Source organism: Cydia pomonella, chromosome 13 (genome assembly GCF_033807575.1).
Source record: "Cydia pomonella isolate Wapato2018A chromosome 13, ilCydPomo1, whole genome shotgun sequence".
In the NCBI taxonomy this organism is placed as follows: domain Eukaryota; kingdom Metazoa; phylum Arthropoda; class Insecta; order Lepidoptera; family Tortricidae; genus Cydia; species Cydia pomonella.
The window spans coordinates 19,822,282-19,836,865 of record NC_084715.1 but is presented as its reverse complement, the minus strand read 5'-3'; the positions used below and the strand labels follow the sequence as shown (position 1 = coordinate 19,836,865).

Sequence of the window (14,584 nt, the reverse complement as noted above, 5' to 3'; positions counted from 1 at the left end):
ACATGGCGGGTGGTTGTTGAACCGCCGTGTACGCTGTACCGCTCGCGGCCGCACCTGGCTTACGCGCCGTCTTATCACTTTTACTTTCACTGTCACTCATCTCCACTAATTAACTGTTACAGTCTTTTGAAGGATCTAACACGAATAACCACACCTGACACCATGTAATGTTTAGGAAAAGTACAATGAAACAATCCATATGCTAACTCAAAGAGAACTGATTTATTTCCACCAAGCCTACCCTCAGTACATGCATTCTAAACCTACCTACATATACAACACTTGGCATAGGTATCAATGATCTAATCCTTGTTTTGTACTCTAGATACTAAAATGATAGGTTAGCCAATTGCAGACTTTCTCTGATCAAATCAGGGAAATCCTGAAGAAAGGCCAAGTCAAGAGCACCCTAAACCGATGAGTGTGTATGAGGAATGTCATGAAAGTGAAGGAAGCTAAAGAGGTATGTCAGGATCGTAGCAAGTGGAAATCTGTGGTCTCGTAACTACCCCTCTGGGAAATAGGTGTAAAGCTTATTATAAAACAATGTGGGATTAATTGTGATTCGAAATGATTAATTATTTATTATATTTCAATAATGATGATGAAATGGATATTCCAATATATGTACTTCCTTTGTTGTTTTTATTTTATATTTGTTTGACATTTAGAATTTATTCTAGAAACATTCTAGACTAGTATTTTTTATACAATTGTTTTTTTATGTTTGACAATATTTTGTGAAATTCTTAGTATTAAATTTGATCTATGAATTATATTCATTAGTATTATATATGGAATAATATTTACATCAATAAATTGCTCTGATAATTAGCTTAAGATAATAATATGTAATACTGTCTTATTATTCATAAGTGCTTGTTGCTAGGCCTACATGAATGAAGTATATTTGAACTGAACTGAACTGAACTGAACTATGTATGTATGTATGTATCCAATTTCTCCAACCAATCTATTATTTTAATACTAAAGCAGAATGATTTGGTAATCAATTTGCCTACCAAACTGTTACTTTATTATCTGATACTGATGGTTGTTATCCATTTTACATATATATGCAATGCATATGTTTCAGCTTCATTGGTAACCAGGAATCGGGTCTTCAAATTGCAAATTTTGGCCTGTACAAACATAGTTTCAAACATACTTACATATATGTATGTATTAAAAGCTTGTAAAAAGTTGGTGTTTCTATAGTCACCACTGGCAGTTTTTTCTTAATGTATTTCCATATAACACTAACACACATGGCAACATACTTGTGAACGTGAAGATTTGTGTTGAATCTCTTTATACAACAGCATAAAAAATGTTGTGTAGCCACACAACATGATAACATAACATTAAGTGAGTTCGTGGATTAAGACGGCGAATTATATATCAAATGGAAAGGCTAATTCAATCCTTCAATTACTTATAACTGGTGATGTAAACAGCTGGGAATAAGCTAATTTTTGCATTACTAATAATATGGATATATTTGTATACTACCTAAATTTATAACACCAATAAACGGTCTTAACAATGCAATTTGTTAGATGCTGATTATAATTCAAGGCTACAATGATTTCACCCAGACTTACTCTACATATAAAGTTAAGTGTGTCATGCTATTTCTCTTTCTACTGTTTCAGCCCTCTAGTGCAAACCATTTATCAGTTTACTTAATAACTTACCGATCTGTTGTTCCCTTTGTGTGCGGCAGCTGCTGTCGACGGTCTTGACAAGCTTCTCGACAGCCTTGTATACGAGCGTTGCCAGATTATTGGGGGACTCCTCGCGCAGCGCACGTATCTCCGCCCCCGGCACCAGCGCGAACACATCCTGCACGTTCGTCACGCTCTCCGACCAGAACTGGTCCCAGAAACTGTCATCCGATGCATCGATAGGCTGCAATAAAGTTAACAAATTGATCCATCAATAAAAACACCAACGCAAATGTAACATATGTGTTTTGCTTCAAGTCCTACCTGGGTTTTCGATGTCAGCTGGACAACAGCTTTCCGAAAGTTCAATTTTGTGTCAGCGTTCCCCATTTTTGTGTTTTTATTAATTGTTTAGACACATTAAATCCATTTCCATACGTACGTACTCAGGGAAAACAAATCGACATAAACTGACAGTAAAATGACAGCTAGCAAGACGTGTCATAAAGCACATGTTTATTTTTTACCTATTCAAGACAATACTTTAAACTCTGAAATCAACCCTTAGAAATGTCTTAGTTATGGCAACACTCTAAACGTCTTATCTACTCTATTTTGTCTATTGCAGAAAATATTTGAAGCCCGAAAAATGGCTGCTGCGAATCTTGTCCGAAGTGCTTTTAGCGGATTATTACGAAAATCCACCACATATAGAACTCCGGTAGTATGCCGGCTATCAACCGTCGCTCTACAACAAAAATACCATACAGTGAAAACCGCTGTAAACTTATACAATAACAAGTACCTGCAAAATGGGGTAAGGATCACGTTAATCAATACAATGTTTTTTTTATAGATTTCTTGGCAATTATCCTTTCCAAATTGGCATTCTATTTTAGGACACAAACTTGGATATCGTATATCTATGTTATAAGAATATTATTTGTCTCATTTTATATCATAACCTCAATCAATATATTGCATAACAAATGTGTACAGTGTTACTAAAACTGTTTAGGTGCAATCTCATCGTATGCAACCATACTCGTCCGGGGCCCAGACCAAGCCCTCTCCGAAAGAGATCGAGGAACGAGTGATGAAAGTGTGCCAAGCTTACGACAAACTGACTCAGGCCAAGGTACCTATTCATTATTTGTTAAATTTTGTTTCAGAGCCAGAAAGTTGGTGTCCGCCACTACAGTGCGGGCCCCCCGCTCTCGCTTGAGCTCATTGAACAGAGAGTCCTTCTAGTTCTGAAACTTTATGACAAAATTTGTGCTGAAAAGGTAGAATAAAATTTAATATCAGAAAAAAATAATTAGTATACACATGATTTTTGGTAACCTTAATAGTAGGTATTGTAAAACACTATTTTGTATTCTTTGTAACTATTTAGTCTGAAAGTTATTGAAAATAAAGTTACCAAAGCATATTTTATAAAAGCTTAATCATGTTGTTCTCTTTTTCAGTTGAATGTTAACTGCCACTTCATGAATGACCTGGGCTTGGACTCCCTTGATCATGTAGAAATCATCATGGCTATGGAAGATGAATTTGGTTTTGAAATTCCCGACGGAGACGCGGAAAGGCTTGTCAGGCCCAAGGACATTATCCAATACATCGCCGACAAAGAGGACATCTACGAATAAAGCAAATTCATTTCAAAATATCTGTAATTTTAGACCAAATGCATTTGACATTTAAAATTTACTAAACTTAATTAAATGTATCTTCAGTTGGTGTAAACTTACTGGATTTGAATAGTTTAGTGGAATTATTTGTTAATAAAGATCAATATGGCCGAACATCTGTCTAAGGGGATGTAAAAAGTGTAAAATCTGTTTTTATTATATGCCTGTTAGTACTAGATCATATGCTTTTTATTTGGTCAAAGCTATTCTGTGGTACCATTACAATAAACTATTAGATTATGAAGTATTTTGTATCATTCACTAGTAGGATTTTGCATCCAGCATATTTTGGAAACGAAAAGGTATATTATTAGGCAGGTCCACACGGCGAACATACGCGCGAGGCAATTTCCTCGCGCGTATGCTCGCTCTGTGTGGACCCGACTATTTGCGGGCATGTTTCTCTTTTATTAAGACGTCGAGTGACAAAGAAAAATGCCCGCAACGAACTTCGGTGTCGGCGGTCGGCCCTATGATATGCCGTCGGATAGTTTCCAAAATATTACTTATATGAGGATTAAGGATCGAAATTTTACGTTTCCAAAATGAAAGTCCATCATATCCCGTGAAAAATTCGGAGATCCTTTCCAACCTTTTGGAAACTTTCCGTAACTTGCACATCAGTAGGCATTAGTCGGTACAGAAAACTGCATTTGGAGGCATCACGTTATATAAGAACTCAGATTATTGCTTCGTGTCGCTCGTTCAACGTGCATGTGACTAATTTTTTTATGATATAGGTGGCAAACGAGTAGACGTTTCGCCTGATGGCAAGTGATTACAGTCGCACATCGACACCTGCACCACCAAAGGGATTGTAAGTGCGTTGCCGGCATTTAAGATTTGGAGTACTCTCTTTTCTTAAAGGTCGTCCGGTTCGGTGATCCCGTCATGGTACTAAATAATTTATAAGAAAAAAAAACAACTTCAATGAGGGAGACCGGTGCAGGGAAAGATTATTGTTGATTTTGGATTTCATACAACGAAATAAAAAAAATTGTCTTGAAAACCTAATTTGCTTAACAAACACAGCTAAAAGGACAAATCGCCAAAAGTGAACTATGCGTCGTTGAAGAGTTCCATTCTGATCATCATCAGCAGTTCCACTTCATCAAATGAAATTTTTTAAAATGTAAATGCTTGATTTGTTAAAGAATTACTTACGAAAATCACTATCTGTATGCCTTTAACATTTGAGGAGTTTCCTCGATTCCTCATAGATTCTACCATCAGATCTCGAGCTTGACAAAAATTGGCCTTGAAAACCTAGTTTACCTAACAATCATAACGAAGACGACATCGCCAAGCGGGAACTATGCCTCGTTGAAGAGTTCCATTCTCCTGATCAGCATTCCACTTCTTGATTTGTTGATGAAAATACAAAAAATACTATATTCATGCCTTTCACATTGCAAGAGTTCCCTCGATTACACATGGATCCCATCATCACAACTGAATTTGACAAAAACGGGACCAATCTGTTTATATAATAATAAAATGCTTTATTGCACACTACAAAAAAAAATGGTACAAAGTATGTAAAGGTATAAATATGTAGGTAACAAACAGGCGGACTTATCGCTAAACAGCGATCTCTTCCAGACAACCTTCAGATAGAGAAATGGCGAACGTAATCAAGGTAACGGGTATATATTAATTCAATGAAAAAAATAATTTTCAAAATCGGTTAAGATATTACTGAGTTATGAAGTAACACCTAATTAAAAAAAAAACAACCGAATTGAGAACCTCCTCCTTTTGAAATCTTGAAGTCGGTTAAAAAACATCAAGGGCCTGTTGGAAACGTGACGAGTATATCTTAACTGGAAGACATCACTTAAGTAGTAAACAAATTGGGCAAATAAACTCGAGTTACTCGCGCACATTCATGTTAGTATGATTACTACGTATCGTAAACTGAGCCTTATACTAGTAAAAATAGCTTCCTCTTTTAATTGTTCAAGATTACAGTACATACGGTAGGTGTGCTAAGCAAGTGGTATAATGTATGAATGGAGCTACCGTAAATACCCAGTACACGTATCTCTAAATTCCTGTCTTTCTCTAAGAAAAGTGTATCTTACAAATTACATTTATAGACAGACGGTCGCTAAAGAAGACCACCATAGCTTGACCCCTGTTTTCTTGTTTTGAGTCTAGGAGTCAAGTTAGCAGACTTTTTTCAATATATCTGGAGTCGCAAGCGTCCGTAGGCTAAAGTAACCGCTTGACGTATAAATTAAGTAATAAATTTGCCACAGACGTAGTAATAAAATATGTTTATAAAACTTGTTATTTTTTGATCCTTGGTTGGTCGTTGACAATATGATTGTACGCTAGTTTACGCCTTACCTAATACCTAGTCCACTTACAGTGTCTATATTTATGCCTACCCACAGGCGTCTTATATACTGAAAATGTACCTACTTGTATACGTGCTGGTAGGTTTTGATAACTGCGTGTGGTGAACCTAGGCCGCAGTATGACCTACATAGGTACCTAACGCGCTACGCACTATCGACGTGACCCGTATTTTTGCCTGGATTTATTGATTCGTGTTCAATGACGCCGCGCGGTCATTCGGAACGAATATAAATCTAAATGCATAGGCTACTCTAGGATTTTTTTAACTCGTACTTAAGTAAAAAAAAATCTTAAATAGTTCGTAATGAAATTAGCGCCGCATGGTGAGTCCTTTATTCAACTAGTAAGTATTCTGATAGATATCAGTTTGTGACCTTCTTGCTACCCTCTTAGTACGATTAAAGTCAAAAAGTAAGTATATGATTAAGTACTGTCCCTATTCCAGGGTACTCAATATAATTTTAACTTGTTACCTACCTACTTTAACATCTTGATAATTTGTTCAGACATTTCTGAACACCGCTCCGATATATCTGATGGCGGCTGTACAACACATCCTATACCTTAAAAAAATGAGTATTACGCCGTCAGTGTTTTCGTATTCAAAAACGTGCTATCGACACACTGTATCAGTTTGCGACCTTCGAGCTACTACGCCTGTCGCCTATTCTATGGTTCAAACGTATGACTATGTATTAGCTATAAGGACTACATCTTAGAAAGGCGGGCAGAGACCACCTGCGATGTTGGACTAGATCAACTTCAAAGGAAATAAACCATATTTGAACGACATTACAGTTCGTTTTTAGTCGTGGCCAATAGTAATACACAACGATCTTTGACACATCTGGATGTTGACGTCAAAGATGTACAAACCATAGTGATTATATGCTCTTTGGTACAAACAAGAGTCCGGGAACTTTTCAGTGTAAAACAAAATTTAATCTTCAACTAACGCGTTATTTTGCATTGAAGTTTTAGTTTATACCTAATTGTCAGCCGTTGTAAGGGATTCTGTACAGCGCGGATGTTTTGCTTCATGTAGGTAGGTTGCGGACCGTACGAGCCTCGCCTAAACGCCGGCGGCCGGAAATCAATACGCTATAGATGCGAGGTCGTGCAATACTTATATGGAAAGTCCTCGCTGTTAGCTATTCAGGTTCGCAATATAAAAGATGTAAAAGACACGAGTATGACGCAGATATATCAAGCGTTTTTGATGTCAACTGTACCTTCCGTGGTCCCTCGAATGAAAGCAGGAGAATAAATAAAAGACATCTTGAGAATCATAATATTTTATACAACTTTTAATGACGAAATTACACGAGATAACTTTTATTTGTTTATAAATAAAAAGGAAAAGAAACAGTTCGCATTCGCGCAACAGTAATATACAGACTAAGCTCTCTCGGATGCACACACGGACACTCTTTTAAATTACAGTTTATTTACAATACTCATTACAACTATACCCTATGTCCAGCCTCAAAAACATAGTTTAGATAAACTTATGCACTATATCTTTCAACGGCATGTTTTTGAGAACGAAGTTTCGACTTCGCAGCGCGTACGAGACGAATACAACTAAATTGACGACTATGGCGAAACGCTACGTTTGTCACACTTTACATAATGTCATCCTCCTCCATACGCGAAAAACATAAAAGGTCAATTTAACTGACCAAATAAAAAAACAACAAAATAGTGAAAAACGAATAGCAGTTATACTCAAAAACTATGGACTAAAGGAGCAAATAATTAATATACAGGAAGATAACACTACGAAAGTTAATTATACTAGGTAACTCAAAAAACCGGGGACACCTCAGTTCGTCTGGAAATTGTCACTTTCGATCGGCACATTTGTCACATTCACATTCTTCAATAAAAGTAAATGTAGAGTCCACTGGAATGGTCGCCGTCAGCAGGAGCGACAGCGGCGCGCTACCGCAGGCGCGCGGCGCGCGGCTTGGCGGCGGAGCGCAGGCGGCGCGCCGCCGCGTCCACGCGCGCCACGCGCACCACGGGCTGCAGCCAGCCGGCCAGGTTGCTCAGCGCGCGCTTCTTCTTCCTCCCTCGCTCCTCGGCCTCCTCCGACGCGGACGAGCGCGCCGACCCTCTTTTGGCCACTTTCTCCGCTTTTTTCTCGTCCCCCAGTAGCACTTTCACGTCGAGCCGCAGCGGCTTGTCGTCGGACTTGCTGTCCCGGTCGACGTCCACCGCCTCCCGCTCGTCCTCCGACTTGACCTTCGGAGGGGTCGTCTCCTCGATCTCGGACAGGTTGTCCTCGTCGCAGGTGTCGTCGGCGGTGTCCGCGGACGCGACGGAGGACCGATCCAGGCTGCTCTCGGTCTTCTCCGAGCTGTTGGTGCGCGAGCCCTTCTTCGACTTCCTCTTGTTGGGCCAGCCGGTTTTGTTCTTCTTTTTGAAGCGGCCGCGGCGGCGGGCCCGACGCCGCTCGGCGACCTCCGCTATCTCGTTGCGGATGATGTCGCAGCCGTCACATTCCGAGACGAGGCCGAGGACGTCGGGCGGGGCCGCCGCGGCGGGTAGAGCGCCCCCGTCCACCTCGTCCAACTCGAACTCCGCGGCGTCGTCGAACACCTCGGAGAGGAACTTCTGAAGCCGCTCGTCGGCCTCCTGCGCCTCGGAGGGCTCCGGCTTGGCGCTGAGCGCGTCGCTGACGGTGTCCTCGGAGGCGGTGGACTTGGCGTCGTCGGGCCCGCGGCGCAGCAGGCCGGCCGAGCCGAGCATGGCGAGCGTGGAGGCGTGCTCGCGCGGGGACTTCCGCGGGCGCGAGTCCTGCGCCGCGACGGCGGCGAGGCGCTTGTGCAGCTTGCGGGACTTGAGGCCGCGCGTGCCGTAGCGCTCCGAGCGCGGCTCGCGCGCCGCCGGCCGCGCCAGGCTGCTGAGCGGGCAGCAGTCCGGCTTCAGCGGCGGCAGCTGACCGATCTCGTACGGTAACTTTGGCGACTTGGAGTATAACGCTGAAAAAAAAGAAACAGTTTCTTACATGAAAAATATTAAATTGGGCAGGCCTTTTCGATTTTATTTGCAAATATGATGGGCGAAACTCTATTGTGAATCTAGCATTTCAAGATTTGAGATTGATGAAAACATGTCTTACCAAAACACCGTGGCACGTTTTTGACCGAAACCTGGTCGTGGTCCTGCCGCGTGAACGTCTCGAACCAGGGCTCGCTCCGCGGCACGCTCTCGAACGCGAACTCCAACTGTTCCACTGCCGGGGTATATTTGAGCCGGCCATCCTCCCACTTCATACATTTCTCAACTGGCTCCTCTCGGAGCGGACTCACTTCGGGCTCAGGGTCCGGGACAGGTTCCGGTTCTACTGGAATTTCTACTTCAGGTGGCGGTTCGGGCTCGGGCGTGGGAGGTTTACAAGGCGCTCGCCGCGTTCTCCTCACGACGGGGATCACTCGTCGCTTCCGCCGCCGCTTGTCGTCTAGCCAGCTGTCTTCCTCGGACGACTCCTCTTTCAGCGCGGTCGGGCGCGCCTGACGCCGCCGTTCTAGCGTCGGCGCGGGCTGCGGCGGCGTCTTGCGCCGCGGGGACTCCTTTTTTTCGTCCTCATCGTCATCATCATCGTCGTCGTCGTCGTCATCGGAGGAGGTCGAGCTGGTCGAGCTGGCGCGTTTCGGGAACATGAACTGCTCGGCCTCATCACTGAGCACCGACAGCTCGGAGCGTCTCACTTTTCTGAACTTGACCACGAGCGGTTTCGCCCCGTTGCATGTCGGCGACGAATCCTTGCGTTTGGCGACGAAGCCGCCGCTGGACCGGAGCTTCGTGCTGACACCGACGACTTTGTAATACTGGCGGTCGTCCTGGCCGTCGGTTTTCCTGCAGCGGGTGCGGCGGGGCTCGTCGTCGAGGGAGCCGTTGAGGCGGCGCGAGTCCAGCTCGCCGTTGCACACGCTGCGCAGGGAGCGGCGCTCGCCGTTGACGGGCAGGAAGGAGGCGCCGATGAGGGAGTCGAGCGCGAGGAAGTTGCTGGCGTCGCGCGCGAAGGCGGCGTGGCGCGGCGAGCGCGCGTGCGCGGCCAGGTCCGCGAACACGGCGCCGCACGCCTCGCAGTACCCGCCCACCGGCTCCTTGTCCTCTTTCTCTTTTATACGGGGACGATTATTCTTCCGCGTCATTCTGAAAATTTCAATCTTTGTACTATCTGCTGCGGCATGTGTAGAATGGAAATATAAAATAGGTTCCATAAAACTGTAGGATGATGTTATACAAAATTACAAGATACATTTTTGTTTACAGAAACACATATGATACTACAGTATACATTCAAAATCCTGCAAAAAAACGTAAAAACTTAATGAAAACACTCGACTTACTCGTGATTCTGTCCAATAGTATTTTGGTAGTTGTTATTGACCGTGACTCCTTGGTTTATAGTGGGCTCCTTTTTCTCTTTCCTCTCCGGATTAGGTTCTAGTGAGATCTCAGGCCACGCATCAAACTCCTTATATAGAGGCCTGCACTGTCTGAAAAAGAAACTCTTCTATAGATATATTGTAACATTCAATCTGTAGTAAAATTTGTTTAAAATTATGGTCCATACTTGTCCAAAAATTCAATCTTGATATAATGTTTTGTGAAGAACCTGACATTCGATTTACGTGGGGCCGCGAAGAAGGTGTCATACAGTTTATCCAATAGAGCTATAGCCTGAAAGATCAAATTAGCTGTAAATATATATAGGAACGCAAGAAAGCAGTTAGTGTGAAACAGCTAATTTCATTGGTCAGTAAACCACATGCAAAACTTAGTTATTTCTGAATTATTCAATAAAAGAAAGTGTAATTGCAGAGCAGTTTTTTTTACCAACCAATGGAAAAAGCAGGAAAATAAACAGTCAGCATTCAATAAAGTTTATAAAGTGCGTAAATAGTGACTGACTCATGTGGCAACTACATCTACATATAAATATATCGGAAACAATGCATGCTTGCTTTGAAAGTGAAGTTAATATTTAAAAGCAGAGTAAGATTCTTAGGAAGTGTGTTTTGCAACAGCAACCAACTTTTATCTTTTGAAATGTTTACACTGACACAAAGTGTGAGATTAGAATTTTACAGGACATCTGATAAAGCTAAAATAGCCTTAGAAATAGTACCATTAACTATTCTGTAATTTTTTTTACCAAATGCTCTTTTACCATTAACCAAGATCTTGGGAATTTAAATAGTTACTTCTACCTTTTAGCCAAAGAGATCTATGAAGACCCTTTATAGGGTGAGAATCCATTCAAGGTAACTTTGTACAGATTTGAATACAGCAACGTGAGGGTGTTTTTATATACAAACATCACATTTTTATAGAAATTTGACATTAATGATGATAACATCCATTCATACTTTGTCATTTCTAATGCCATGTGGAGTCCAACTCTTAGTATATTCATTCTCAGAAATTTAATGATTTAAGTTAATCAATATTTAGTTCTTTCAAGAGATTTTTGGCCAGGAATCGGGAACCTGAGTGGCGTGCGGATCAGCATCAGCATGACACCCGCTTGAGACACACCTTAGACCCTTCAGTTACCTTCTCAACAGACAGCAGCACGTAGTTGTGTGGAGTGGGCGCGTGGCGGACGCGGTCGAGCATGGCATCGGCGCGCGTGCGGGCGGAGTCACGGCGCCATCGCGGGGGCGCGGCGCCTGCGCCGCTGTCGCGCACCACGTGCGTCACGCGAGCGCTCAGGCACACTTCTTGTTGCTGCAAGCAGTCTAACTTGTAATGTACGCTCTGTAGCAAGCTTATTTTGTACAAGATTGTTTGTCAATAAGTTCATTTTTGATACAAGACTTTCTGCTGACGGAACGTTTAGATTTTTTTAACCATGTACTGAAATAAATATATACTTTACTTTTTACTTTTTTTTTTAATTGATTCTATCATTTTAAGGATCAGTACTGTATTTATCAGCTGAAAGACTTATTATAACTTAAACAAGAGGTACACACTACAAGAACCATTATTTTAATTTTATTAATGACATTGTAGTATACTTAATTTCTCTGAAGCATGATTATTAGATTTAATGAACATCTGCTGACTAAAGTTACTTAGATAATTATTTATTGTTCCTTTGTTAACATGTTTAGAACAACAGTATCTTTCAGTGCTTTTGCTATGCGATTTTTAAAGGCACTTGTTCATCATGAATATCATGACAGTTGTAGTTATTACATTCCTCTTAATCACTTTTAAGGGTTTTTAACACTTAGTTCAATGAGGAAATTATATAAAAATTGAATTTTCTAAATTATGCAAACATGTTATTCAGTTAGTGTTGCCAGCAAATTTTAATTAAATTAAATATAATAATTATTAGTGACTCTTATAAGAAAATCTGTCACTGTCAAATAAAAAAATGCAAACAGTGCAGTCAGTAAACAAAATGTGAAAGTCAGCACAAAACTTGCAGTGTGACCCAGCACGTATGTCGCAACGCAATGCCCCCTTTACGGTAAAACGCTGATTCGGTCACAAGAGCATGCAGAGGAAGTGAGCATCAAGTAGTGGCATACAAGTATCTAGTTGATGAGGTAACGGCGCCACTCGGCGGTCGCCGCGGCGCTCGGCGAGCTACATAATACACCGCACTTTTCCTTGAAATACCGTCAGCAAACGTAGCGCGGCGCCGGCACCGCGGCATCCCGCCCTTCGTTCGCTCCAACCGTCCCGCGCAAAAAAAATAACATGCCCCCGCGCACACACCGAACTCACCCTTACTATTCACGTCTTAAGAACCACATCCCCTTGAGTCGGTAAAAGTAATATCAACTGTCAAAAATTAAGCATACACACGCGTTACCGATAGGAAAGTACATTTTTTGACCGCTTTTAAAATGGATAGAGTGCACCGCGGGCGTGAGGTTGCTACGCGCGGCCTCGGCCCGTTGCATTTCGCGCTGCGGCGGCGGCTCTAACGCGACCGTACAAAAGATGACCTAAAATCGAACGCAAGCTACGCGCCCGACTGGTCACTGTACAAACTATGTTTTAAACCGTTTTCTAAACAATTATGACACGATCCCGGTGTCGGCTCGAGTATATAAGCGTTGCCGAACATATATACTTACACAAAAGCCGTCCGCAGGCCCCGCGCGCTCCGCTTATCACAAAAATAAGTAACTATATACCAGTCAATGAGATGGACACTTCGTCACTGCGAGATTCACTTCGAATTACGACACTCCCGTTAAATGTTTGTATTATTTAATGTATAACGGTATTTCAGATAGTTTACGCATTCAATATAATAGTAATTATCAGTAAATAGGTACATTTGCTAAAGATATACGAAATATTCACAATAAACACACAAATCTGTCAGACAAGATGGAGTTATTTCGCTTTAGTTATTGTTTAGGTCGCTAGCGGCGCTGCGGTCGAGCGGAAGGGGCAACGCTTCTGATTGGTCGGTTACAATCACGTTCCGTTACTACGCAGATTTCTATGAACAAACACAAGACCTAAATGTTTATTTATTTTATACGAGGTCGTTATCAATCTGATTCACCTCACAAAAAAGAAAACAACAATGAATTTAAGACTCATATGCTAAAAATATAAACTCATGTTGTTTTCACAATTAGATGACTATTCAAGATCAATCATAATAATAGAAAAGGAACGTAGATAACGCGACGAAATTTGATAGACCTAAAAGCACCCTAAATACCGTTGTCGATGTGGTTTCCCTATTTATTGAACTAGCACTGCTACATAACCAAATACACCAAGCAATATGTAATGCAACGTATACCTTAGCTGGGCATACGCAATGTGGAGTATGATTTTGGCGGTAAAAAAGTATATACTCACTAAACCCATGTCTTGGAGTCTTCTTGATATCGATCTACATAGTCCCTGGTCTTGAATATCCAAATAAAAACAGAAATTTCTCCTCGCTGTGAAAGAACAACACGGTAAAAAACTATTTATTAACTCGAACGAATAAACATCCCCCAAATAAGGGTTCAAAATATGGCGAACCTTGATTGAATTTTTCTTGACGACTCAAAGTTGACACCATCTTCAATAAAAATCTTCGTATATTTCCAAATACACAACACAATGCATGCAATACTATTTATATATCACTCCATATTCTTCGACGACCCTATAATATTAAAACTAAGACACTAATTATATAAGAATACGATCATATTGATGCAAAACTAAAAATGATTTTTTGCAAAATTCGTTCGAACGTAGTGTCATTGACAGCTGACACCAATAGAGCATAGACTTTGCTGACGTTGATCTATGGCCGAAAAATCGATATAGAGATCGATATCGGTACTGTTTCGTGAACAATCCGATTTGAATCGGGTACTGTGCTCCAATCGATGTTATTTAATTTAAATCGATTGTAATTTGCATAGCGTGTAAAATAAAAGTATTTCTGGATGGTACCAATAATAATTTTCTGGAATAAGGGTTGTTTAAGTTGCAAACTGAAAAATTCGATTGCTAATATCTTAGTTGGTTCCATAATAAATTCGTTAATGCATAAAAATTCATTCCAATATTGTAATCGGAGTACTTGTCTTGTATTTACGGTACTGCAGCCAGTGCCGGATTAAGACATTTTGGTGCCCTAAGCATTTCTAGACCATGGTGCCCCCTCATCAAGATTACATTGAATTTTCTTGGTAAATTGAGTGACGTTTATTGCCGCATTACTTCTGAGAATAGAATTTTCAATCCGTCACATCATTTTATCACGGAAATTGACAGAACTGCAGTATTAAGTTCAAGTGTAAGCAAATTCGAAGACATTGCTTCGCATAAGTCCGGAGGCCAAGCCAACCATGGTCCAAG

The 14,584-nt window shown here is 41.3% G+C and overlaps 3 protein-coding genes across 7 annotated transcripts in view; 1 reads left to right on the top strand and 2 right to left on the bottom strand.

Annotated features, from left to right (window-relative positions):
- The window catches only part of LOC133524629 (protein HID1), a 29,146-nt gene extending 26,995 nt beyond the window's left edge, over nucleotides 1-2,151 (bottom strand). Inside the window, exons 1-2 of the mRNA XM_061860766.1 lie at nucleotides 1,992-2,151; nucleotides 1,698-1,911 (exon numbers count right to left, since the gene is read on the bottom strand). Coding sequence (XP_061716750.1) covers nucleotides 1,698-1,911; nucleotides 1,992-2,057 — 280 coding nt within the window. The 5' untranslated portion in view covers nucleotides 2,058-2,151. The remainder of the gene's footprint in view (nucleotides 1-1,697; nucleotides 1,912-1,991) is intronic.
- A 130-nt stretch (nucleotides 2,152-2,281) lies between these two features.
- Nucleotides 2,282-3,602, top strand: LOC133524622 (acyl carrier protein, mitochondrial). Of its 2 annotated transcripts, none has more exons than XM_061860759.1 (3): nucleotides 2,282-2,484; nucleotides 2,840-2,953; nucleotides 3,137-3,602. In XM_061860759.1, the coding sequence occupies exons 1-3, from the start codon at nucleotides 2,317-2,319 to the stop codon at nucleotides 3,314-3,316; spliced, it is 462 nt and encodes a 153-aa protein (XP_061716743.1). In that variant the 5' UTR covers nucleotides 2,282-2,316; the 3' UTR covers nucleotides 3,317-3,602. The 2 variants fall into 2 exon arrangements, with proteins under 2 accessions (XP_061716743.1, XP_061716742.1); XM_061860758.1 differs by lacking the exon at nucleotides 2,840-2,953 and adding an exon at nucleotides 2,686-2,805.
- A 3,399-nt stretch (nucleotides 3,603-7,001) lies between these two features.
- LOC133524505 (nucleolar and coiled-body phosphoprotein 1) lies at nucleotides 7,002-14,004 on the bottom strand. 4 transcript variants are annotated; one of them, XM_061860575.1, is made up of 7 exons: nucleotides 13,754-14,004; nucleotides 13,583-13,668; nucleotides 11,294-11,467; nucleotides 10,311-10,417; nucleotides 10,084-10,233; nucleotides 8,850-9,886; nucleotides 7,002-8,709 (listed from the first exon to the last, which is right to left on the bottom strand). In XM_061860575.1, the coding sequence occupies exons 1-7, from the start codon at nucleotides 13,791-13,793 to the stop codon at nucleotides 7,667-7,669; spliced, it is 2,637 nt and encodes an 878-aa protein (XP_061716559.1). In that variant the 5' UTR covers nucleotides 13,794-14,004; the 3' UTR covers nucleotides 7,002-7,666. The 4 variants fall into 4 exon arrangements, with proteins under 4 accessions (XP_061716559.1, XP_061716560.1, XP_061716562.1 ...); XM_061860576.1 differs by lacking the exons at nucleotides 13,583-13,668; nucleotides 13,754-14,004 and adding an exon at nucleotides 12,838-13,539; XM_061860578.1 differs by lacking the exons at nucleotides 10,311-10,417; nucleotides 13,754-14,004.
- Between the last annotated feature and the right edge of the window lie 580 nt (nucleotides 14,005-14,584).

Bases quoted from the DNA above. Each gene is read 5' to 3' on its own strand.
- LOC133524505 (XM_061860575.1), bottom strand. From the start codon at position 13,793: ATGGTGTCAACTTTGAGTCGTCAAGAAAAATTCAATCAAG. The intron at 9,887-10,083 runs GTAAGTCGAGTG...TGAAATTTTCAG, and splicing joins ACTATTGGACAGAATCACGA to AATGACGCGGAAGAATAATC. The intron at 8,710-8,849 runs GTAAGACATGTT...CTTTTTTTTCAG, and splicing joins AAACGTGCCACGGTGTTTTG to CGTTATACTCCAAGTCGCCA.
- LOC133524622 (XM_061860758.1), top strand. From the start codon at position 2,317: ATGGCTGCTGCGAATCTTGTCCGAAGTGCTTTTAGCGGATTATTACGA. The intron at 2,485-2,685 runs GTAAGGATCACG...AAAACTGTTTAG, and splicing joins ACAAGTACCTGCAAAATGGG to GTGCAATCTCATCGTATGCA. The intron at 2,806-3,136 runs GTACCTATTCAT...TCTCTTTTTCAG, and splicing joins ACAAACTGACTCAGGCCAAG to TTGAATGTTAACTGCCACTT.